The 24551-nt window shown below is 41.1% G+C and overlaps 1 protein-coding gene and 2 long non-coding RNA genes across 3 annotated transcripts in view; 2 read left to right on the plus strand and 1 right to left on the minus strand.

Moving 5' to 3' along the window:
* LOC146496748 (uncharacterized) overlaps positions 1–24551 on the plus strand; it is a 166048-nt gene that overhangs the window by 90843 nt on the left and 50654 nt on the right. The window lies entirely within an intron of this gene.
* Positions 3931–5851, plus strand: LOC146496752 (uncharacterized). The gene is made up of 3 exons (XM_085144299.1): positions 3931–4290; positions 4876–4965; positions 5135–5851. Exons 1-3 carry the CDS (start codon positions 4147–4149, stop codon positions 5222–5224), a joined length of 324 nt encoding a protein of 107 aa, XP_085000425.1. The 5' UTR covers positions 3931–4146; the 3' UTR covers positions 5225–5851.
* Positions 9592–13193, minus strand: LOC146496753 (uncharacterized). The gene is made up of 3 exons (XR_014871301.1): positions 12449–13193; positions 11893–12107; positions 9592–11449 (listed from the first exon to the last, which is right to left on the minus strand). It is a non-coding gene; the product is annotated as an uncharacterized LOC146496753 (long non-coding RNA).

A 24551-nucleotide genomic window follows, 5' to 3' on the forward strand; every position in this document is an offset into this window, starting at 1 on the left:
CATGCAGAAAATAAAATATAAGAGAGAGAGATGAGAGAGAGCCTTTATTTGTCAGTTGCAGGTCTTTTTCCCACAACCGAGATGACAGACCTTGCCGACCGTACATACAATACACAAACATCACATTGGGGAGACAGGTCAGGCTAGGTAGCGAGGAAAAAAACATCGAAATGTGTAACACAGAAGGATAATACAGGAATGCACAGATATCAACACACCATAGCACAATAAACACAGACAAGCAACATGGGAAAGAGTTCCAGTGTGTACATCTGATCTGGGACCGCTGCAATCTTTCGACTGCGCCTCCAACTGACCCGATGTCCACATCAGAGGGGAGGTAAGCGTTGGAGGTGGCGTTGGATCCGGGGTAGGGAGGGTGATGCGTCGGTGAGTGCTTATCAGTATCAGTATATGTATGTGTGTGCGTTTCCATAGTTCAGCTGAGACAGTGTCCTTCGCCCTGCCAGGCTAAGTAAACAGTCTTCCAGCCAACCCAGTTTAAACATCATTAAACTGCTAATGCAGAGCTTCCCAAAGTGTGAGGCCCACAAAGAGCCATTGCAGGGGGGGGGCGGTATGAAAAGGGACGAAAACAAAACAAAAAAATGCTTTGAAACTACTAGCACGGAACGCCCACACAAACCAACTTCATTCTGAGCCAAAGACTAGAAAATATGATGAAGCAAATCTTCCCTTTGGCTTCACCTGCACAGGTGCAGAGGTAGGTCTCCCTGCAGGATTGGTTTTCCCTGCGTCGGAGCAGCGCTGGGCTGTTTAAATCAAACAGGATCCCACAGTTGTTTATGTTTTTAAACCCATTTTGCACAGAGAGGCATTTTTTGAAAAATGTATTGATATCAATGTTGAACATTATTACACAGGAAAAAAACAACTACATGTAAAATAATCACACCGTGACGCCTCTGCCTTTGTAAATGGAGGGACAGTAACTGCGTGTAAACCTGCAGACAGTCAGATTAACAGCATTTTGTCTCTATCTGTCATTCTGCGATTCATCTCATGTAAACAATAACGTGGCCACAGCTGACGTGAATAAAGGCACATACCTTTGACGTGACGAACTCTGTATTCCTCGTCCACACGTAAATGCAAAAAAGGAGTTTTAAGAAGTCTCAGTTTTCAGTGAGTCAAAACGCCGTTTACGTGGACGAAAGGTCCAAACGCATAGAAACAGCTGCGCTTTCAATAATACCTGTGTAGGTGTAGACGTAGCGTCAAAGAGTTAGTAGTTTATTTTGTTACTACCTGTAATTTATTGCAGATTGCTTGTATTTGCTTAATTGTTTAGTAAATGTTTGGGGTGTGAAATAAACGCAATGGAGCAAAATATGTGTGCATTGGTGTTCCCATGTGATCTAGGATGACCTATCCTGGGAGAGGCCCACGGGACTGGGCGTCTCGTTCTCTCCTGGCCCTCAGTAGCGTGTATCCCTCTGAGTTCTGCGAAACGTCAGGGACGCGAGGCCAGACTTATGGGAGGAAGGCGATTTTGGTACAGCTCTCCCAGTGATGGGCGTTAATGACAATGTTTAGCCCGGTCACACAGCTAGAGACTAATTATATTTTTAACAGACTTTTTTAAAGAAAACTGTTAAGTGGGGAGCTCTTTTTCCACCTGTTGTATTCTCCTCGTGAACTCTAATTCGAGACTGAGAGGTGGCGTGTGGACAGAACGAGGCATCGGTGTGCGACTTAACCACCTTTTCTTTGAGTTCCTGCCGATCAACAGACACTGTAACGGGGACGCCCGTGATCGGTGGAGCCACTACCTGCAATAGGAGTGTTTAGGTGCAGGATGGAGGCACATCATATGAGGACGCCGCGGGAGCAAGGCGAAGAGATGCAGGACGGCGGATGGACGTTTCCACGCCACCAGAGGAGAGCTCGGAGAAGGCAGAGATCACCAAGCATAAACCGAGTGGCTCAGCGACCGCGAGGAAACACAGGTGAGCTCCCCACTGACAGATACAAGGTTCAAACAGACATTTCTGAACCCTTAGGGGAAAGTCTGGGTGATATTGGTCTGGTTATGCACGCTGGGGGTCGGGATGAGACGAGGCAAAGGGAGGGATTGGGAAAGCCGGGTCGTCCGGGTTTGAGACGCTTCCCACCGGGAAGACCCATAGTCTCGGATTGTAGCAGTGTAACATATAATGTTTCTCAGTATATTGATTCTTTTCTCGGGCCCCTTTCCCACAAACACCCGAGTTATCTTAAGGTTACGTACCATTATTTGCTCTATGATAGTGCCTAAGAACGTTTGTTTACAATAGACATAGACAGTTTGTATACCAACATCAACAGATGGGTCTGAGAGCAGTTAGCAACATCTTTCACCGCCACCCGGATGCTGCGCGTCCAGACGTGGAGTTTACGGCTCTTAGAAATCTGTCTTGTTAATAACAATTTTCAATTCGACAGCAGGGTTTATTTACAGATGGAAGGAACGGCGATGGGCCAGAGATACGCTCCGTCATATGCGAACATATACATGAGCGAATGGGAGAGAGAGGCGCTGGCCCGTTGCAGCCAGTGTTTTATCTGCGCTTCTTGGATGACATCATAGGCGCGTGGGCGCACGGGGAAGGCGCGTTTCAACAATTTGTGCACATTTTAAATATACATCATCCATCAATAAAACTGAAACAAGAACATAGCGATGTGGAGATTAGCTTTCTAGACAACACTGTTTTTTTCGAGGAGGGGATGGAGGGCAAGAGGCTACACACAAAAGTTTATTTTAAACCCACCGATACGCATGCGCTTCTCCACAAATCAAGTTACCACCCGCCGCACACGTTTCGGGGGCTAGTGAAGTCTCAAATATTCCACAGGATATGCAGCAAGAAAGAGGATTCTGATAATGCAACCCATATATTATTCAGGAGTTTGAGGAAGAGGGGCTACTCACGCTCTTTCCTGAGGAGGGTATTTAGGGAGACGCTCTCCGTACTTCGAACACGTGCACAGAGAGTGATACCTGGGAGGGGAGGAATGATTTGGGAGAGCGAAGGGATGCTCGGAGGGATATTGAACGGGGGACTCCTTTTAATTCAAGCACCACCGAGGATGAAACGAGAGGGGAGAGTCTCTTACCTTTTGTTAGTACGTTTCATGATAAGTATACACCTTTTTTTGGCAGCATTCAGCAGAACCTGTGTGAAATGCGAACCCGAGGACGTGCATTTGAGGCGCGGATGATCAGGGCCCTCAGAAAAAATCCAAGTTTAGGTGACCTCTTAATCAGGGCCAAACTGGGGGGGAGGGAGGACGAACCACCTGACGCACTTCTGCACTTTATGGTACATAGACACATGATTAACAATCCACATAGTGGGGTCTCTTGGGCAGTCCGAGGGAGATTCTCCTTACGGTGTGTTCACACCGAACGCGATGGACGCGAATAGAGCGTCAGGTTTTCCATTGACTTTACTTTACATGTAAAGTCAATGGAAAAGCACAATGACACGCGATTGCGGGTCCTGCGAAAATTCGGAAGCAGATTTGCGTCGCCAAAACGCGTGAAACGCGCGTTAGTGTAGCGCGTCTGGCGCGTTTGACTCGCGAATAAAACCGCGCGCGTGAGTTTTTGTGTTGCATTTTGTGCATACGCGCGTATCGCGTCTACCGCTCGAGTTGGAAAAATCTGAACTCCAGCGTCAAATCGCACCGCGACAACCAATCAGGAGCCTGGTGACGTGGCTCTGACCTAGGTCAAAGGGGCAGATCCAGCCAAAGCCCTTCATACTTCATTCAGTATGGAGGAAAAACTCATCAGTGCCGTGGCTAATCACCCAGAGCTGTATGATGCTAGCTACTACTTCTACCGAGACAGGAATAAAAAGGACCTAGCTTGGAGACACATAAGTGAGGAGATCGGGCAACATGGTAAGTTCATTCCTTCTTTTTAATTTTCAGACTGACCACGCAAAAGCTAGCAAGCCCGCCTACTGTCCCGCTATTTTCCCACTGATGTACAAATACCTTTCCGCTAACAAGATAATGCGTTTATTCAGAGGACATCTGCAGGAGAAAGTGGAAGAGCCTCAGGGACACTTATAATAAGGAGAAGAAGACAGAGAAGGAGAAGAGGAGTGGGTCTGCAGCAGGATCGGGGAGAAGATGGAAGTTCTTCGCGGTCATGGGGTTTCTGGACCCCTTCCTCACCCCGCGGGAGACAAGCGGCAATATGGTGGACCGTGGAGAACTTCTCCCCCGAGGACCAGGGACAGCCCGAAGAGGCAGCAGGGGAGTGTCAGTCAGAAGGTATGTTTACAATGAGTTAATGTAGGCAGTTAATTTATGCGTGTTGTCATACAGGAATATATTTTGTTTATTAATAAACAGTATACAGTAGTCCCGCTGTTCATCCGTCACTGCCTCGCCTTTTCACTGATTTTTTTTATTGCACCGTACAGCTTTCAACGATGTGCATTGCATTCTGCAGCCCAAATGACAAATCTCCTCCGTGTCGTGTCTCCTGCGCTAGCCAAACTTATCATGTTTGGTTTTGATAACCATCATGTCCAATAGAAAAAACAGCACAAAAACACTCATAACTATGAGCCTCATTCGGAAATAGACACCTGCACCGCGAGGGAAAAAGGCGCACAAAAGTGGCGCCGCAGACGGAGAAAAAGCGCGGCATAATACTTTTACGTTTTAAAATCGACAAAGGTTTGCACTTTGAGAATCAACTTGTGAGAACTGTGACTACTGTTCATGTGCTGCAATAAATGAGAGACCACTGTATATAATAATAAGTATATAAGTATATATAAGTATATAATAATATAATATTCTCTATGACTATTGTCTTCAACCTGTTAACATTTAATATTGTCTTGATAGAGTCAAGTAATCATGCAGCAGAGTCATCCCCTGTCTCTTCTCCTGGCTCCCCAGTCCCTGGTCCCTCAGCTCCTGCTGCTGCACCCACAGGTATGAACATCAAGCACTGATAGCTTTTTACTTGCTTGGATTCCCTTGTGATCACCTTTACTAAATATCTACAACCAATCTGTTTATATCCTGTTTTTTTAATTTTGAAAATGAAAATCTAGTAGCAGCCTTCTCATTACTTCGTGTTGTTTTGTGCTGTGTTTTACAGGCCCACAGAGGAGGACAGCTCGAAGGCGGTCGAGGGACGGGTCCCAGGACGGTCCATCGGCGGTGGAGCTGGCCATCCTGGAGTCCCTAAAGAGGCCACGCCCGTCTCCAACAGAACATTTCCTCCTCGGCCTTGTTCCTGTTCTGGAGAGCATGCCGCCTCAGACACGAGAATTCGTGAAATTTCAAATTTATAAATTAGTTTTTGAAAACAGCACAGCTGTGTTAAATTTGGAAACATTGGACCCTAATGATCAGTAGTTTTCTGATGAGGCAGCAGCTCTCCAGGGCAGAAACAATGTTCTTATTTTTCTCCTCCTTCTCCCTGAGGCTCTTCCACTCCAAGCTGGGTCCTTTTTATTCCTGTCTCTCTGTAAATAGTTACATTTCATATATTTATGTTTAATGTTTTTGTTACTGAATTTATATATTTTTTCCAATAAACATTTGTAATGACAAATGTCTCAGTTCTACTACACAGCAAATATTGGCACCCGACTGACACAAGTAGAATTTATTTCATATTATACTAATGACAAAACATACTAATACAGTGGGATGCAAAAGTTTGGGCAACCTTGTGAAAAGTAATTATTTTCCTGTACAAATCGTTGGTTGTCACAATAAAAATTGTCAGTTAAATATATCATACAGGAGACACACACAGTGATATTTGAGAAGTGAAATGAAGTTTACTGGATTTACAGAAAGTGTGCAATAAGTGTTTAAACAAAATCAAGCAGGTACATAAATTGGCAACACAAAAAAAGAGAAATGAAATGAATATTTAGTGTATATCAATGTGTGTGTCTCCTATATGATATATGCAAGTGACATTTTTTACTGTTACAGCGATTCATACAGGAAAATAATGACTATTAATAAGGTTGCCCAAACGTTTGCATCACACTGTATATAGGAACATAGTGAAGACAAGTTATTTAAGAGAATAAAGAGAGGTTAGTTTATTTTGGAGTAGAGCTCCATTTATTAAGAAAAATTTAAAAAGACAGGAACACTCTTTAGAGGTTTGTGGGTGGCTCTTAAAAGAGCCGTTGTGGGGAAGTCACTCGAACTTCAAACAGGCTACTCCTTTGGTTGCCAAGACACAGCTCCCTCCGCCAGGAAGTGGGCCATGAACTTCTCCCTCACCAGGACAGCCTCTCTGGAGGAGTTGTTTGCTGGCAAGGAACCTGGACAAAATTGTTTAAAATGAGTATTATGTGTACTGCAGTTACAAAATACATTATTGAAATTCCAATATTGGGGTCTGTCTGAGAGCGCGGTTACAGCAGCACTTGTATGCCGTACGGGCGGTGGAGCCACGCTCAGCAGTGGCTATCCACTTTAGGGGGCATGCAGAGGGGGCTTTGAGCATTATGGGCTTGCAGGCGAATCCGGGCTGGTCGGTCAGCGGAGGAGGATGGAGAGGATCTGGACAGACAGATTAAATGTGCCACTGGGTTTGAATGTACCTACATGAGATGTGGCTTGTAAAAATGTGTTTCTCTTGTGTCTTTTATCTCCAGATATACGGTTTGGGTGGGTTGGTTTTAACAATTTCTTGTATTCCGAAGGCGTTGTTAATATGAAATATAAGGATATACAGTTTAATGAATCCGTCAGGACCCCAATGGGTGAGGGAGGGTGGGCAAAGGGTTTGGATGTCCTGTTGTGAACTTCCAGGAGCCAAGGTCGGAGGACTGTGATCTCCACACTTTTTTTTAGGTGGAAAACTGGATAAGGTTTTAGATTACATCTATAGAGGTATGGTTAAGGTGGAAAAGTGTGAAATAAAGAAAGCTTTAATAAACAAAATGGAGTGATGATCTGCTGTTTGATGTTAAGGCACAGAGATGATGGGAAAAAGTTGGGAAAATACTTCTGTGTCGGGGAACAGATCTTATTTCCTTCACTGCATAAATAAAAATAAATAAAAAAATAAGGACTAAAGGTCAAGGTTAAGTGATATATAAAAGGTGTAGCCCTGAATGCTATAAGCTCCCAAAACAGAATTGCATGAAAACTTGTGTGGACAGAGTGAAATACTAACGGTATGCTGTCTTTTTGTGATTACTAATTGCATGTGGGTGGAAATTATTATTATTTCTTTATTATTATAAAGAAAAGTGGCCCAAGATGGCGACTGTAAACTAAATAGTTACCATAGACGCAAGATGGCGGATTTAAAATGGCAGTTCATGGACACAAAAGTGGTTGCCCTGGATACCAGCATGGAACATGATGGGAACCAGGAAGCCAAAAAGCCAGAGCACATGGTAGACATGGCGGACACAAGTCAAAGAGGGAGCCTCATTTAAAGATTAAAGTACAGGTAAGCAAGGATACAGGACAACACATATACAAATGAAGGAGAAACAACTGTATAACAGTAGTAATATTTTTTAATTCATACAAGCTTAGATTATTATAAATTAATACCAGGAATTTGCAAAATCACGGATATACGTTACATTCAGTTTAACCCAGGCACGGCATTGTTTACTCTTTAAAGTTTAAAATGAAGGTTAATAATAAAGAAAGATTAAAGTATTGGTAAGCAAGGATACAGGACAGCAAATATAGAGAACAAATGAAGAGTAAATAACTGTATAATAGTAGTAATGCTTTTAAATTACAGAAGCTTACATGATTGTAGATTAATATGAGGAATTTGCAAAATCACGGATATACGTTAGATTTAATTGAACCCAGATAGGGCGTTATTTGCTCTTTGAAGTTTAAAATGCAGGTTAGTAATGAAGTAGGACACTAAATGTGAAGGAAAATCAACTGTAAAACCGGAAAGCTTACTTTTGGGCAACTTTATTATCAAAATCAAGATAAAAATGAATAACGTTACAAACAAAGTCACGGAGACCCGTTAGATTCAGATTGAACCTAACAAGGCCTCACTTGCCCTTTAAAAATTAAACCACAGGTGAGTAATAAAGTAGACCACTAAATATGAGGGATAATTTACTATACAACAACAATATCTTGCTTTTCAATTGTTTTATTATGGAAGGCCCAGATGGAAATAAATAGATCAATTTAAATAATTTCAACAAACTAGGACAAATACCCTACCCAGGACTGTAATCCCTAAATTTAACCATAGGATACCCTAACCAAGAGTTCATTCAATTTAAATAGATTTATATTATTTCATCACTCTTCTCTCCCCTCTGTCTATCCATCTCTTGGAGGTGGAGGGAAGGATGAGTGACAGCCCGATCCGGCGGGGAGGGGAATTCCAATTTAATAAACTGATTTTTAAAATGCTTTTCAAGTCTTCATTTCAAAAAACATTTTCAAATTCCACTTTAATAAACTTCACTTCAAAATCCATTTCCCTTTCCTGTTCGCTCAGGGATTAACATGTGGATTAGCAGTTGGATTAACAACTTTATTTTAAAAATGTGTATATAGGAAGTGGGAGCTCACGTAATGTGGATTTTTTCCTCTGTCATTTGTCCTCTTTTTAAGAACTGAAAAACTAATTACGCAGCAAATTAAGTGCAAATTAAGTGCTTGTTTGTAAACTTCTTATCCTGTGTGAAACCTAAGTTGTTTAAATGCCACTGGTATAACTATTACAAATCATGGGTCCCCATAATCAACAAGCTGATATGATATGTGTATTTATTTAAAATTAAGACCGAGCATTTCTTTCATTGATTTAATCAGTTGGTTAAATCATTCAGAATCCCTTCTGAATGTGTAGTGTTTTCTGCATCCTTAATATGTATAGGGCATTTACAAGAGCTGACATTCTCAGCAACTTCTGTTTATTTTTTGCATTTCAACAATTACAGTCTCTCTGGAAGGTCTGTTCAAGTTACAGTATCTTTATTTTTGCAGATGGAGAGTTGTTGTGCACGGTGGCATTGATGGATTTTCCAGACTCATTGTTTACCTCACTGCTACAAACAACAACAGAGCCCAAACTGTCCTGGAGAGTTTCATGACTGCAGTACAGCATTACGGTATCCCCTCTAGAGTCCGTTCAGGAGGGGGAAACATTCTGGTGGCACGCTTTATGGTGGCCCACTGTGGGCTCAACAGGAGATCACATTGCTGGAAGAAGTGTCCACAATCAGAGGTGATTGACTACATGTTAGAATAGTTGATATAATATATTCTAAAGTCACTGAAACAAAACTTTATGCAATGATTAATTACATTTTTTAATCTTGACACATTATAAAAAAAAATCTTACATTATACAATTTTTTTAGATTAACACAGAAACTTCCTGTATCCAAAGTTTAACAAAAACTTGGAATTGAAGTGCCTTTTTTGGCTGTTGTTTTCAAATGCAAGTATATGTTACCTTAGCTTAACACTTTAACATGAATTATGTAAATGTCAATCAGTACTCGTTTAAGAAAAATTCTGTTTTTCTCTGCCAGATGTCTTTGACGTATTGCTATGCATTGGTTTTTTACAATCACATTAACCTTCTATTGCTAAGTGTTCTAAAACAAATTCTTAATTACATTTTCACATAAACTGACATGCTTTCTAAATGTACTTGTTGTCCTTCACAAGAACAAACTGAAATAATTTGTAGTTTAATGTCTTTCTTCTTTTCTTTATATTGTTGTATCATTGCTGGTATACGGCTCATATGATCAGTTGGCATGTAGCTAGTGAACTAAAATGATTTTGGCAACCATGGTTTCTAACAGGTGTTTTAAACTCACAGCCCAGGGGCCATTTGCAGTCTGTATATTAACATGCACTAATATAATTCAATATTAAAATAAGTTATTTCCAAAGCAAGTAATGATTTCATATGAATATGTTCACAATATGAGCAGAGAGTACAAACATGTTTAGGGGTTGTCTATGTTAGTTATGTGAGAGAGTTATTTGTAGATTAAACAGTATTTTCACCAGCAGTCAAAAAACTAGTGTACACTTATGTCTGCATTTTTATTTGTTAAATACTAACAACACGATAGCAGTGTCTGGCCAGAAAGAGAGTAACAATTTGTTTATCTGGTAGTTAAATGAAAGGCTTCAGTTAATTAAGAGTGACAAAACATAATCTGCGTTCACATGATTACTATAGGAAGATTGCTGAGAAAACCACGAGTAAACTGAGCTGGGGTTTACACTGACGAGTCGGCAACGGTCCAGTGATGAGAAACACAGAGCTGCCATCTTATAAAGGAACTGGAACGCTCTTAGGTGATGAGCCACAGGTGTGTGATTGTGACCAGGTGCGTGGGCCAAAGGCAGGAGCCCACAGGTGAGCTCTGCCCCAGTTTTCTGAGTGTAACCTACTCCTTTGAGTCTGAGCAGTCTTTATTTTATTTTTTTTTAAATAAATCATGATGCCATTTTCTCTGGAAGCTTTGCTCTGACTCCAGATGAAGACAGTAAAGACAGTTGTAATTATCCCAAAAATGTTTTATTTCCTTTGATTTAAAATAGTTTTGAACAATAAATAAATACAAATAGCAACACTGACATTTCTTTGAGAACACTGTGATGCGGTGTACAACCTTTTGAGAAATATGTGAAGATGCATAACAGACATTTTCAAATTGTTTCCATAACATCAGATGAATTTAGCAATTCAAAAACAGCAATTGGATGTTTCCAATGAGGGAATACACCTTTAACAACAACCAAGCTTGTTGGATTTAAGAAAACATTTTGAAAGTGTTAAATATTTTACATGGTAAATAACTACCATACAAAGACACGGTGCATTTAAGCACAAACAGCATGGGATGCAATGACAGTTTAAATACACCAAGTTATGTTAGGACTTTCACAAACTAAAACAGAAAAGGTCATGTCAATACTAACTGGACAACCACTGTCCTGACTACAAAAAGGCCGGTTATGTAGGTCTTGCTTTTTACCTCTACTTTCTGTTAATACCCGTCTATAAAACTTCAAACCTTCAACAACACTAAAGTATTTCGTTTCAGTGTTGAACTATTACTTTAACTCTTACAATCATTGCTTTCATAATAGTGCTATATGAAACATAAAATGGTTAGAAGCAATAACTGAAAATCTGCACTGTAAAGTATTCAAAATGGAAAATGTAAATGGTGTCCATCTATGCCATGCCAAATGTTGGTGCTCGAAGCATTGTGCTTGATGATTCAGTCTTTGTGCACTGGCAATTTCAAAACAATGTTACATGTATTTGCCTCAGGAAAAATGTTGCCAGAATCCTCTGGAAGAATCTCTATTGTGGGCTGCATAAGAAAGCCATTTGGGGGTATTGAAGAGGATCCTGAAACAAATTCCAGGACATTCTCCAAGGTCACGGGTGCACATTCTCAATCTAATAAACGAACAGTTGAGTGTTAGTGTGGCGTGGTCTGCGGTGTAGCTGCAGGGAACGCAGAGACACCTGAGCGGCATCCACAATCACACCTACCAGAATAAAATCGGACCTGGGTCCTGTCATTTGTTTGTTGCTGTTGGAAAAGTGTTCAGCTGCAAACTAGAAAATGTTTGTGTGTGTGTGTGAGAAGTGATAGCAACCATGAATGAATGAATGAAAATGGAACATGGTCGGGTCTGCCAGGCTTCTGTTACAGTTAGGCATTTGAAATGTTTTTTCAGACTACAACAAAACAATGTATTCGCTTTTCTCTAGTCTTCCTAAAAATGACTATCAATGACAACATCATAGTCATGATCATTTGTATCCTACAATTGTGGGTGCACAAATTCATGTATAGTACCTTACAAAACAGACCTTGTAATAATAATTTCTTGTACCTTCTACATCAATGAGCCAGTCTCTCCAGAAGCATATCGTCTGGCTTTCGATCTCTCTTTTATGTGTTCCTGGTGTAGAAAAGTTGACTTGAAATACTGCTGAGAGGTCAGCAGCTTTCAAAGGTTCCACATCCTCCACAAACAGATTATGGAATAAATCAGGGTGTGCCCTAATATCCTGGAGGAGGCCTAGGGTGTTGAAGCCCTCTGTGAACCTGAACACATCAATTTTACATGATAAAATTACACCAGTCAAAACTGTCTAAAATATATATTTAGTTTTTCTCAATCACTTTGACATAATTCCCACATCAGAACAGTAACTTTTAAAACTTAACTTTCAATACACTTAATGCAGTTATCAAATAAATAATGGACTATCCCACAAACCTTTTCAACTGCTGAAAAGGAATAACAAATGAAGTGTGCCAAATTGTATTTAGTGTGACTGGCCTGTTGGCCTCTTAATTATCTGCACAGATTGCATAAATAATATATTTTCATTCCTGCTGTGGGGAACAGTGCCAAAGCGATTGAGAAAAAACGTAATACTTACAGTTGCAAAGCCACATTTAATCTGCCCTCAAGGAAGAAGTCACCAGCGGATTGCACCAGAGCATCCCTCTGTCTCAGTGTTGTGATGTTTCTCCAGGCCCCAACAATGGCAAGACTGTCCTCTGCCTTCTCTATGGCCTTTTTCGCATCTTCAACAGTTGTTGCGTTCTTAATCTTTAACAGTAATCAAAAAATGGTTAGTAATTATGAAAACACTTTTAATGTTTTGTAAGTTGCAAATGATACATTTTTATAGATTTCAGCAGTTCCAGAGAGCCAGTTATACTTTAATTACAACCCCAAAAGCTTTTCCTGAAAGGTGAAATCACCCACTTCTTCCAAGGTTGCAGGAAGGCTAGGTTTCCCACCGATTTGATTAAACAATCTGTCTGAAAAGAAATTAGGTGCCACGCCTCCATGGATACACACACAGATATCATTCGCGCTATCTGTGTGTACAGTTTCCCCTCCAAGGCTGTAAAAGGAATAACATTGATAAAATATCAAAGTTTAAATGTGTCATCACATACAGAAAATTCAATCTTAGTTCTGTTTTTGGGTCAGATATTTCAAGTATGTATCCCCATTGAGATGCAAGTCTAATTATTTTGTGATGTGGTGATGACATTTTATCCCCCAAAATATATCTCAATTTCGGCTTAGGAAAACAGGTGAACATGGAAATAAAAATTGCTCATCAATTCCCAAAAGTGTCACAGAGCAAAATGTATAACAGAGAGAACAGACAGTTGTTTATGTAAATAGAAATAAAAATGTATTTAATTAATTAATTAATTTAATTAATGTATTAAATTATGTTTATGTAATCCTTAACGTATGGTTCTCCATTCATCCAAAGACTCCTGAGGAGAAAGAAGACAAAGAAAAAGATTTTTTTCTGCGCATGTTAAACATCAATGTGATGTCTTTCAGAGTTTTAAACACGATCAAGTATACTATGATGAGATTTTACTTATCAGCAATCTCTTTTACACATACACACACACACAAACAGGTAAGTAAAATTACATATAACATATAATAAAATATATGTTTACCAGAACTTGGTCATCTGTTACGTCAATGATTCCTATTTCAGAGTTATCTTTATCTGGATTAGTCTGGACTGGAAATTCTGGGCTTAATGGATGGCAAATGTCAGGCAATGCTGTGTCGATCTCAGTTGGAGACCTTCAGTGTTGGGGAGTAACGGAATACATGTACCGCCGTTACGTATTTAAAATACAAAATATGAGTAACTGTATTCCATTACAGTTACCGTTTAAAAAGGTGGTATTTAGAATACAGTTACTTTGTTGAAATAAATGGATTACACGGCGGTACTTCCCTGTTTCATATTGTGGCGGGTCAGGACTGTTTGGGTTTTGTTTGACAGCTACGTTCTGTTGTTCCAGGCGGCTGCGTTACGGTTGCCATGGTTACAGGGTGACGCTCTCTCTCTGCGTGTTTCCTGGGTGAGAGAGGCCTTTTTGTTGTTGTTGTTGTGCTAAGCTAACAGGCAGAATGCTACAGGTATAGCTCTAAAGCATGTAGCATCATGGGCAGTGTAGTCCGTGCTGCAGGGAGAATGGACTGACATACACGTTATGTGTCTGTGAGCGAGGGAGGGAGAAAAAGGAAAAGTACGAGCTGTCATCGAGCAGAAACGGGAGCTGGAAGCATGTAAATATAATAATAACCACTGCAGCCAAGAAGAGAGCCTGACGAGCCCAGTTGTAAGTAAGCTATTAAGACTCGACTGTACACCGTGTTCGTGTTTTCCTCTGAAACAATAAGTTCTGTTGGAGCAGCCTTTCAACGCCTCTCTCTGTCTCTGCTAGCAAAGTGACCCAGACAACAAAGTAAAGCTAGTTTTCAGCTACGAGCCGACACAGAGCCCACCGTATTAGCCAGAGGTCCCTTTACTACGGTTCGGAGCCGCGGACCTTCAGTAACAGTAATAAATCACAGCAATAGTACATTCATGTAGTTGTAAACAGCATGATAATATATTAAGTCATCCAAAGTATTCAGAATACGTTACTCTCATTGAGTAACTAACGGAATACGTTACAGAATACATTTTGGGGCATGTAATCTGTAATCTGTAATGGAATACATTTTAAAAGTAACCTTCCCAACACTGATTGTTAATAATAAATTAATTAAAGCAACAAAACAACCTGAAGAGCCGGTTCGGAGCCGAAAGAGCCGGCTCTTTTTAGTGAGCCGAACCGAAAGAGCCGGTTCTGTAAAAAGAGCCGGAAATCCCATCACTAGTCACTTGGCTCCGAGTCGGTGTACGGTGTCGATGACGTCAGGCAGCCTATGATTTTGTTCTGGCAGAACAGACTGGCATATCACAGTCACCTTTCCCCTTACGTCTTCTTTCTCGGCCTCCTTGACTCCATGTAGTCTGAGATTCCACCTCCTGGAATATCTTTCCAACTCAGATATTCTCTGTTGGCAGTTGTCCCCTCGACCTTCCTCTTTAGTTACTTTTTTTTCCAGGTTGCAAACTTTCCCCTTCATATCTTTCATTTCCGCGCACACAAAATCAACAGTCTTTTTGAGACCCTCAATCTTGAGCGTATTCTCTTTCACCATGTTCGAGTTCTCTCTCACCATGCTCTCAATGTTATCAGACCTGGTGTTTATTAATACAAACTGGAAATTATCTGGTTTACATCAACTGGGTCAGAGCTGCTGCATTTAAGAGGTGTAACAGGGAGAGGTGGGAACTCATCCATTTCCTCCTCGGCTAACGTGAGTGCTACCGCAGTAGTTAGTTATGGAAGCTATCCATTAGCACGTTGCTGGCCGTAGCACTCTCCTCGTCAGCATTCTCAGGCGCTATTTTAGACTTGGAACTTTCCAGTCCCCTTTTCGCTCCTTTCTGATTCGGCATTCTGCTGCTTCTTGCCTTATGATTGTTGTATCTTCTTTTGTTTAGTGAATTGTTAGTGTTGGCAGCATAAAGTTGAGGTTTTACCGTTGTTCACGAACTTTCTGTGCAGAACTCGGTAGAGAGCGTCTACTCACTCCGCCATCTTGGCACGCCCCGTAATGGAGAACTGAGAACAGAGAAAAGTAGGAAGAGGTGGTGTTTGTGCAGGGAGTGGCTGAGAGTGGGAGGGTCACCCTGCCTCACAGTCATATGCCTTTGTAATCAACTGCTCCTTAAATCCACTGACTATGATTACATATTCAAAAACATTTAATCAAATTCAGATTAAAAACTGAAAATACTTACCTTTGGTTGAAAGTAATGCAGAAAAGGACTGTTGACAATAAAATAAGTAAATAAATAAAGAAAAAGTGGAAAAAAAAACACCGAGGGGACACAAACTGGAACAGGGTGAAAAATTTTTAGCAAAAAAGTCCAAAACAGACAGGGTTAAAAACAAACTGGAACTGGCTGTTGAGTTTTTGGCACAAGCCAAGTGAAACTGGATGTGTACATATAATACCAAACTAAACCCAGACTGGGTTAAGTGGCTGTAGGTTAGTCGTGGTCCGTTTAAAGCTGAAGTTCCAGTACATGTGTCAAAAAAACAAACTGCTTCAGAGGCTTGGTTCATCTGGCCAGAGTCACATGATCAGTGACCGCCCAAAGATTAAAAACATACAAAAATATGTTTATACACACACACACACACAGAGGGAGAGATCTATCTATTATGTTTACAAATGTCAAATAGTCAAAAGCAAAGGGAGAAACGTGCTGAAATGGGGTTATTAATCAAATAAACACTATATGTTTTACCCCCCCAAAACACAGTCCGATATCACACATCATTGGTAAATGGCCTGTATTTGTATAGCGCTTTACTAGTCCCTAAGGACCCCAAAGTGCTTTACACATCCAGTCATCCACCCAGTCACACACACATTCACACACTGGTGATGGCAGCTACATTGTAGCCACAGCCGCCCTGGGGCGCACTGACAGAGGTGAGGCTGCCGGACACTGGCGCCACCGGGCCCTCTGACCCCCACCAGTAGACAACGGGTGAAGTGTCTCGCCCAAGGACACAACGACCGAGACTGTCCGAGCCGGGGCTCGAACCGGCAACCTTCCGATTACAAGACGAACACCCAACTCTTGAGCCACGATCGCCCCAGAACTAGGTGAACTACAGGTGAAATATCCTTTATCTACTAGCAATCAAGCTTATTTAACTAAGAAGTTTGAGATATTTGAATGTAAAATATAATGAAATGAAAATAAATGAATAACAATAAAAAATAACACGATACAACAACTTACGTTAAGGACAAAAAAACCAAAAAAAAAAAACAGGCAAACAGGCAAAAGGCCTTAAAATGATTAAAAGGGCAAGGAAATGTGGAACATTGTAATTAGTGATTATTAATGAAGCATAACTGTGCTTTGTTTCTAACCTTGGTAAGTAAATGCTCTGTAGCCTGAAGGAAAGGTGGGATTTCTGTGAAAGTCAAATTAAATGTGAATTGGTTTTGATAGTTATTGCATATAACAAGTGTAAACACACACATAAAAACACACAATAGTACAGTACTTACTTTCAAGTATTTCATTTTTCAGCCTCTCGTTCTCTCTTTTTAGATTCGGGTTCTCTTCTCTCAACTGATGAATGACATGCTGTAGATGTTCAATTTTCTTTTCATTCCATAACTTTAGATCGTTTTGTTGGTCTGTTGGGTATGCCTAAAAAATGAAACAAAAAACTCTCTCTTTAAAGCCACTTTAGTGATTCTGTATGAAGGAATGATCTCAGAGCAGTTATGGCAAAATGTTGGAAACAATTTTGAATAACAAATTGTTTAACTAATAAATTCTTATTGTCAAAAAGTTAAACAATAAGCACACGTGTGTGTGTGTGTATGTATACAGTCAAGTCACAATTTATTTAGACACCTTCAACTAGGGCTGTGCGATACGACCAAAATCTCATATCCCGATATAAGACATCTATCGTCCCAATAACGATATAAATCACAAAAATTTAACATTTTATGTAAATTCTGTGAATCTCGGGCAGCTCAACTTGCGTGAAGTGCTTCCAGCTGGGCGTCGCGTATCTGGAGTCGAGTGTTTTAACCGTTGCATGAAACGTTACATAAGTTGTAACGCCCGCTGTTTTCTTTGTGAGTATTTATTACACAATGTGCTGCGGGGAAAAGTCTGTTCTAACCATACTTGCCAACCTTGAGACCTAAGAATTAGGAAGACATTCAAAAGGGCTGTTGGGGAGGGGGGTTTACACATACATATATATACAAAACAGGGGTGTTCAAATTCAGAGGCTGTGTCCACCTGAGGACCCGGCCTTTGTGATCTATATATATATATATATATATATATATATATATATATTGTTGAATTCTCCCAGTTCTTTGAATCTTTGGGCTGAAGGAAGGACACTTACTCGGTGTATAAATGCTCAATCAACAATCCTTTATTTCCATACAATTTTCACACAATGAGCATAACAACCATCCGGATGGGGAGAGGTGCATGAGAGGGTCACAGCAAGTCTCAAAATGGCGATGTGTTACACAGCTTTTTATACTTTCCTCTGGCCCCCACCTGGTCGTAAACCTAAACATTCACACTCTCTTATCTGTTGTGGAGCCTAAGTTATGACCTCGGGCTCCCTGTCTTTCTACCTCCTACAAGGGTGGGGGCACAGAATGTTGTCTGCTTTTGCTATCACTGGACCAAGGTCCTTCACACGCAACCTTCTCAGAGAATGATTTAAGCAGTCTGACATGACAAGAAAACAGTGTAAAACATTCACAGCAGATAACAATAAGATAATTGCTGTGCTGAAGATGATCTCGGATCCTCCTGAAGCCTCTCTCCTGGCCTCAGCTCCCATCTTGTGGACGATCCTCTCAGCCACTCCTTCTCGTCATGGCACCTCACGACATCTACAGATTAAAAATAACACTCCTCTCCCCACATGGCTTCCACCATGTGTCAACTCCCCAATGAGACATGTACAAGAATGTTGCACATTCTCTTTAAAACAATCTCCAGGGTTTCCCACTTGGAGCAGCCATACTCCAACCTGTAACCCTGTGTAAAAACATTAATCAGCAGTTACATGTTCAGGTTATTTAACTCCCAGCTCCACCTGGAGCCTGTATCCTGGAAGACAAATCTGTTAAATCAAACTTCACATTTGCAACCAACTGTAGATCATAAGAGTGATAAAGTATTCAGCATAAAAGACAAGTATCATGTGCAGGTTTTCTCCAATCATTAAATCACTATTATTACCATAATTTGTCCCAAATCATGAATCATCCCAATTTATTCCACAATTTAATCTGTGACTTCCCTTAAGCAATGTCACTCCACCCATTTTATCACTATGAGCTCATTTTCAACTATTCCATAAACACTGCATCTTATTTGTTTCCTCATGTCACTTGTCTGTTTTCTGCTGAATCCTCTACATCCACTCTTAAAGAAAAACAGACATTAGGAGCACACATAGACAATCCTGGTGGTCAGGCGCAGGTCGATAGGTTCCAGAGGTGCCGTAAAAGGCCATAAAATTAAGCCTGCTGTAAAAGGAATGACACTGGTTTCAACACAGGAAATTTCTCACGTTATTCACATCGTCAAAGTAACCTTCAACATTTTCCCAACAACACAGTGTAACAGCATCATCAATCCTGTAGTAGAGAAACAAACATCAACCAATTGTTCTGTTATAAATCACATCATCAAATCACATGAAAAACTGTAATGCTGTAGAAAAGAGAATGTAAATGTTAGCGCTGCGCAGATGTATACACACTTTCTCACAGTAATCTCTGTGAGCAACACAAGCCCATGAATAACACACCCCTGGTAGATTCGCAAACACAGAAAGTGGCATTTAAAAGGTTAAATCATCACACAACCTCGAATGTTGCTGTCATCTTTCTGCTCCTATAAAAAGAAACACATAAATTCATCCACCCTTTTGGCCTGTCTAGGTGGAGGTTAACTTTGAGTCGTGGTCAAGTCTTGTCAGCTTTTACCAGTCAGTCAGTTTGTTTTTATTTCCATTCATTCATTCATCCATTCTTTGCTGATAGTGGAAACCATCGGCGCATTTGATTTCCACCCTCAGCAAAATGACGTCATTTCAAAAGGAAAAAGAAGAACTTTAGGTTGGATTACCTCGCTGAATCCTGTTAGGCAGGGACTCTCATTTTCTAATTGTCCCCAATAAGTGGCTTTCTCCTGAGCCCATTTTAATGTGGAGAAAAATACTTTGCGACTGTTTTCAGTAAGAATGTTTTATAGCGCTTTACAGTTCAATCTCTCAGGCCTGGATTAAAGAGCTGATTTGTTAAATCAGGAACTCACAAAATACCAAAATATCACCACCGGTGGATCACTCCTCTCAGATGTTCTTATTTCAGTGCACTGTAACAAAAGCAAAAACAAACGTAACCAATAAAATACTCATATAATAACAAATACTGGGGCCCATTAGAAACCTGTCCAAGCATAAAACCACCTTTCTCTCTCTTAGAGAAAGAAAACAATCCAAACCTCACTGATAAAATCAACCTAGTGTTAAGCAAAACCCAAAATCAACCAAAACTTCACCAGAAAGTGATATGTTACGAGGCAGGGTGCACCCCGAACAGGTCACCAGTCTATCACCTAGAAACAAACAATCATTTACACTTACATTCACAGATAATTTAGAATCATCAATTAACCTAACTCTAACAGCTGCATGACTTTTCACTGTGGCAGGAAACCAGAATACCCAGAGAGAAACCACTGCAAACTAACCAGACTGTGGACTTGCACCCAGGACCTTCTTACTGTGGAGCAACAGCACTCACCACCATGCCAACAATGTAGGAAATACAGGGAAGCTATGATTTCCTGTTGAATTTTGTACAGATCTTTAAAGCCTGAGGCAACTGTGTTAAATACACGTGGGATGCTTACGTAAATCCAAGGGCTGGCCCCCTTTTCTCTTTTCTTTTTAAATTTATTTTTTATTTTCAGTGTGTTCCTCCTTCAATTAAATCTCAATCACAAACATGTGACTCTCCGAAATAAGGCTCACACCGTTAATTCATCATTTTCACTCTGTACCACTGCTCCTCATCCGGCTGTGTGAAGCACAGTAAACAATTCAGTCGAGGCCTTGAGCCATAAACAGACATCACTCACAGACATTGTTTTCATAACCAAACTGCTTTAGACCCTGTCCCCTAAATCTACACAAATGCCCTCTGGGTGACATGAAATGCATTTAACCAATTAACAATCAATGGCTTCTTGTTGTTGTAACAAATTCTGTATTTGGACGTTTGTGTGCAGCATTTTGCGTATCAGCATAGCATTTATTAGTAAAGCATTCTTCATTGCATCAGCGTGTGTGTGTCACTCTTCCTTGCACAAACATGTGTATGTGTGTGTGTGTGTGTGTATGTGTGGATCACTTCTCAGTGAATTGAATCAGCATTTCGATTTGTGTGCGTGTGTGTGTCATTTCTCAGTCAATCAATGAGTGCATATGTGTTCGTATGTGTGTTTCTCTTAATCCTGAGTCAGTGTATGTAGATGTGTGTGTTTGTGTGTGTGTGTTTGTGTTCATCACTTTCCTGTTCTGGTGTTCTGGGTAAACCAGGGCCTGAAGCGTGCTCTGGGGTCCTGCCCTCCCCCTTTTCAGTCCGTTTGGGTCCATTGGTGCTGCTGCCCAAAGTTCTGTCCATACTGGTTCTGGCCCCAATTAAGGCAGTCCTTTTCTCCAGTGTCCTGCATCTTCTCCTTGTCCAGCTCCTCCTGAGCCATGCTCAGTTTCTGCTCTGATGTCTCGAGCTCTCACTGAGGGCAGAAACCTCAGAGTCTTTTCCGTACACGTCAGATTGAAGTTTATTGATGTTTTCCTTGCTTTGCTCCACGGCCTTCTGCAGCTCTGCTGTCCGGCTCTTCTCAGAGGTCAGCTCCTGGCTGAGCCCCGACACCTGTGCCTTCAGCTTATGTTCTTCTGGTGCTTTTGTCCAATCTGAGGTGCCTCCTGACCTCAGTTACTCCTCGTGTCTCTGGCACGCCCTTTTTGCTGCCCGATCATCCGTGTTGGTCCATCACTGTCCTGCACAGTTTTAATGCAGAGTTGTTAAGGTCAGCATTCTTTTGCTCGGCCTCACCTTTCATCCGGGCTTAATAGGCGTCTCGTCACAGCTCTGTCAGCTGAAGCCGTCTGGAAATCTCCCCCGTGTAGTGAAACGGGCCTTGGATTTAACGTTCTCCGTCTCCGCTGCATGAGATCGCTTTCCTGCAGCACTGTTGACATTCTCAGGCTGTTGTTGTGGGTCCAGCTGCTGTAGCATTTGGTCAGGGTCACATCAAAGATGGTAGAGGGGAGAGCAAAGGTGGTAGAGGGGAGAGCAGGAGTCAAGGTCAGCCTCGGCTTTCCGGACTGACAAAGAAGCCTGTAATTAAGCATAAAGAGAAAAAACAAAACAAAAACAGACGAACAGGAAAATAATGTTATTTTGGATGTGTTATTCAGAGAGGGGCCAGGCCCTGTGTCAGCCTTCTCCCCCCCTTTTTTTTGTTTTTTCTCACTATATAATCAACTCATAACCCACCAAGTTGACAGGACAACACAGGTACATGTTAAAATTCTCAAGATCATGTTTAATAATTCAAAAAAGGAATTTTATTTCATTCAGTAATCACTTGTATTAATCAATCAGAAGAAAACATGTCACAATTTGACTCTTTTAACCACTAAATTTGTTGTTTCATCACTGGTTTGTCATACCAGTGTCTGTCTTTTTGAAGTCAAGTCGTTGTCCTGCAACCCAGAGAGTTTATTTGTTAGTAGTGGATAAACTTTATCATTTAACAACAGGTGTATGTTAAGTTTCGCTGCTTTAGCCTTGCTGGAAAATCTTCACGTGTTCATGAATGTAAGCTGTTTCTTCATTGCGTGTGTGTGCGTTTGTAGGTGGGTTATTTTAACTTTTTTTTTTTTTTCCAACAAGGCATTTCTCTAATTGTGTGTGTTTTTAATTTTGTTTCCCAAATTTTGATTTCCCACCTTAAATAACAGCATTCCATGTCTTCAGCCAGGAATTAGAGCTTGCTTGTGAGATTCAGGGACACATGGTGCCAAAAACAATTCAGTGAAAAACTTGCCTGAAAATTTCCAGTGATGGTAACCGATAACTGGAGGAGAAGATGTCCTTTAAGCTTCTTTTTCGGGTGGGGACAAAGTGAGAGGTCATGCTGTAAAATTTTGAGCCAGAGCTTGGCCTGTCTGTCGTCCCAATTTTGTTAGTCTATCCTTTTGCCGCTGTACTCAGGTCTCCAGGTTGAGAGAAATCCACCTGTATTAAGAGACTAAAACATTCATTTACTATTTTTCTTACAACATCCATTTGGTTCATCTGCCTAGATTTTACTCTCTCTCTCTCTCTCGGTGCATAGTTCACACGGTCAGGCAGTTGCCTTTTATGGGCATGCAGATTTCCGGTCACCGACACTCACCCCCAGCAGCCGCCAAGCCATCTCTCCTATATCAAAACCCAGCCAAACATCAAACATTCACCGCAGTCATTCAAAATCTGTATTTATAATATTATATTCAACAAAATCAGCGTTTTAATTACAGGCATGTATCATTGTTTGCAAATCATACTTATAAAACTCAATAACACGCTAAACAGGAAGTCCTCTGTGGGCTTCACAGCAGCCACCTCATTTGCATGTTCACACACCGTCTAAACTAGCTCGCAGCGCTGCAGCGCGCTGTCGTCACACACAGCCTCGTTTCACACTCAACTCTCTATTATATTACAAAGATGTCTTATATTTACAATCACTCTCAGGCCTGAAAGTTTTAGCGCCTACACAACTTTGACAAATTTAAGATAACGGGTCCAACCGAAGAAAGTCCAACTTTTTTGTAACCAATTAACCATCCAGCCCTGCTCTACTCTCAACACGGGATAGAGGGGGCGGGAGCCTGATAGGGAGGTGGGAAGGCCGTCAGCGATGACCTCACCGGGGAAGCCGGCAGCATCAGCTTATCAGACTCCTCCTTTGGCTCCCTCATTCAATGCTCCACCCCCTGGCACGTCACTGCCCACCCCGTTACACGGGCTCTCTCCTCCTGCACTTTTTGCAACTGTTTTTTAAGCCTCCATTTCTCCCAAACGGGGGCCTCCTCAATTCGTCACAAACACACTTTTAGACACAAATTATTCTGTTACTTTAATTGACTCCCGTACTTCTGACGAGACGCCGACTCTAACGGCGCTTTCACACAAACTACACACCTCCAACTCTCTTCCTCTCTCCTTTTTTTTTTTTTACACCACAGAGTAATACACCCAATTCAGCCCGTCTATCTCTATGTGGCTCCAAATACCCTCTTTATTTAATTTAACACTCGTCAGGGGACAGGCAAACAACAATTTCAACCACTGAAACGAGGAATACAACCTTTTTCAACCTTTTTTCTTTTACTACTCTAGAACTCAACCTTTGTTCGCAAAATGTGTCTTGCTCTAGTCCAGAATAAATGTAAACCGTGATTACACAGACGTTTCAGTGTTATTCTGTAGCTATGCGGGAGTCCTCAGTTCCCAAGTCACCACCTCGGCTAACCAGACGCCGCTGGACCTGACTGCGCGTCCACAGGCAGGGGGGTTGCCACACCATGAACAAAAATAATTTCCACAGGTCCACTAGGCATCAACCTTTGATCCTAAAATGTGTCTTTGCTCTAATGTCCTCCCATTTACACATCAACCGTCACTGTCACCATGTTCATATTTCACATAGAAACACAGCAAGCGCGTCTCATCAGCAGAAACACACACAGAAACCTCTGAGCTCACCTTTGAAAATGCAAGCGCACCATAAGCTAGACTCTATTTCACCTCTATTTCATATTCTACACTTTGGCTGCGTTTTGGAAGCTTTTCCCCATTTCTTGCAACAGAAGCCAGTTTTAGACAAAATTAATTATGTAGGGTAAAGTGGGCTGCACTCTAGTCTCAACGTAGAATGTGATTAGTATCTTGCTAGAGCCAGTTCCTATAACACACTGGAATTCTAGTCTCAACGTAGAATATTATTA

The sequence above is a fragment of the Neolamprologus multifasciatus genome, chromosome 19 (assembly GCF_963576455.1).
Source record: "Neolamprologus multifasciatus chromosome 19, fNeoMul1.2, whole genome shotgun sequence".
Lineage (NCBI taxonomy): Eukaryota > Metazoa > Chordata > Actinopteri > Cichliformes > Cichlidae > Neolamprologus > Neolamprologus multifasciatus.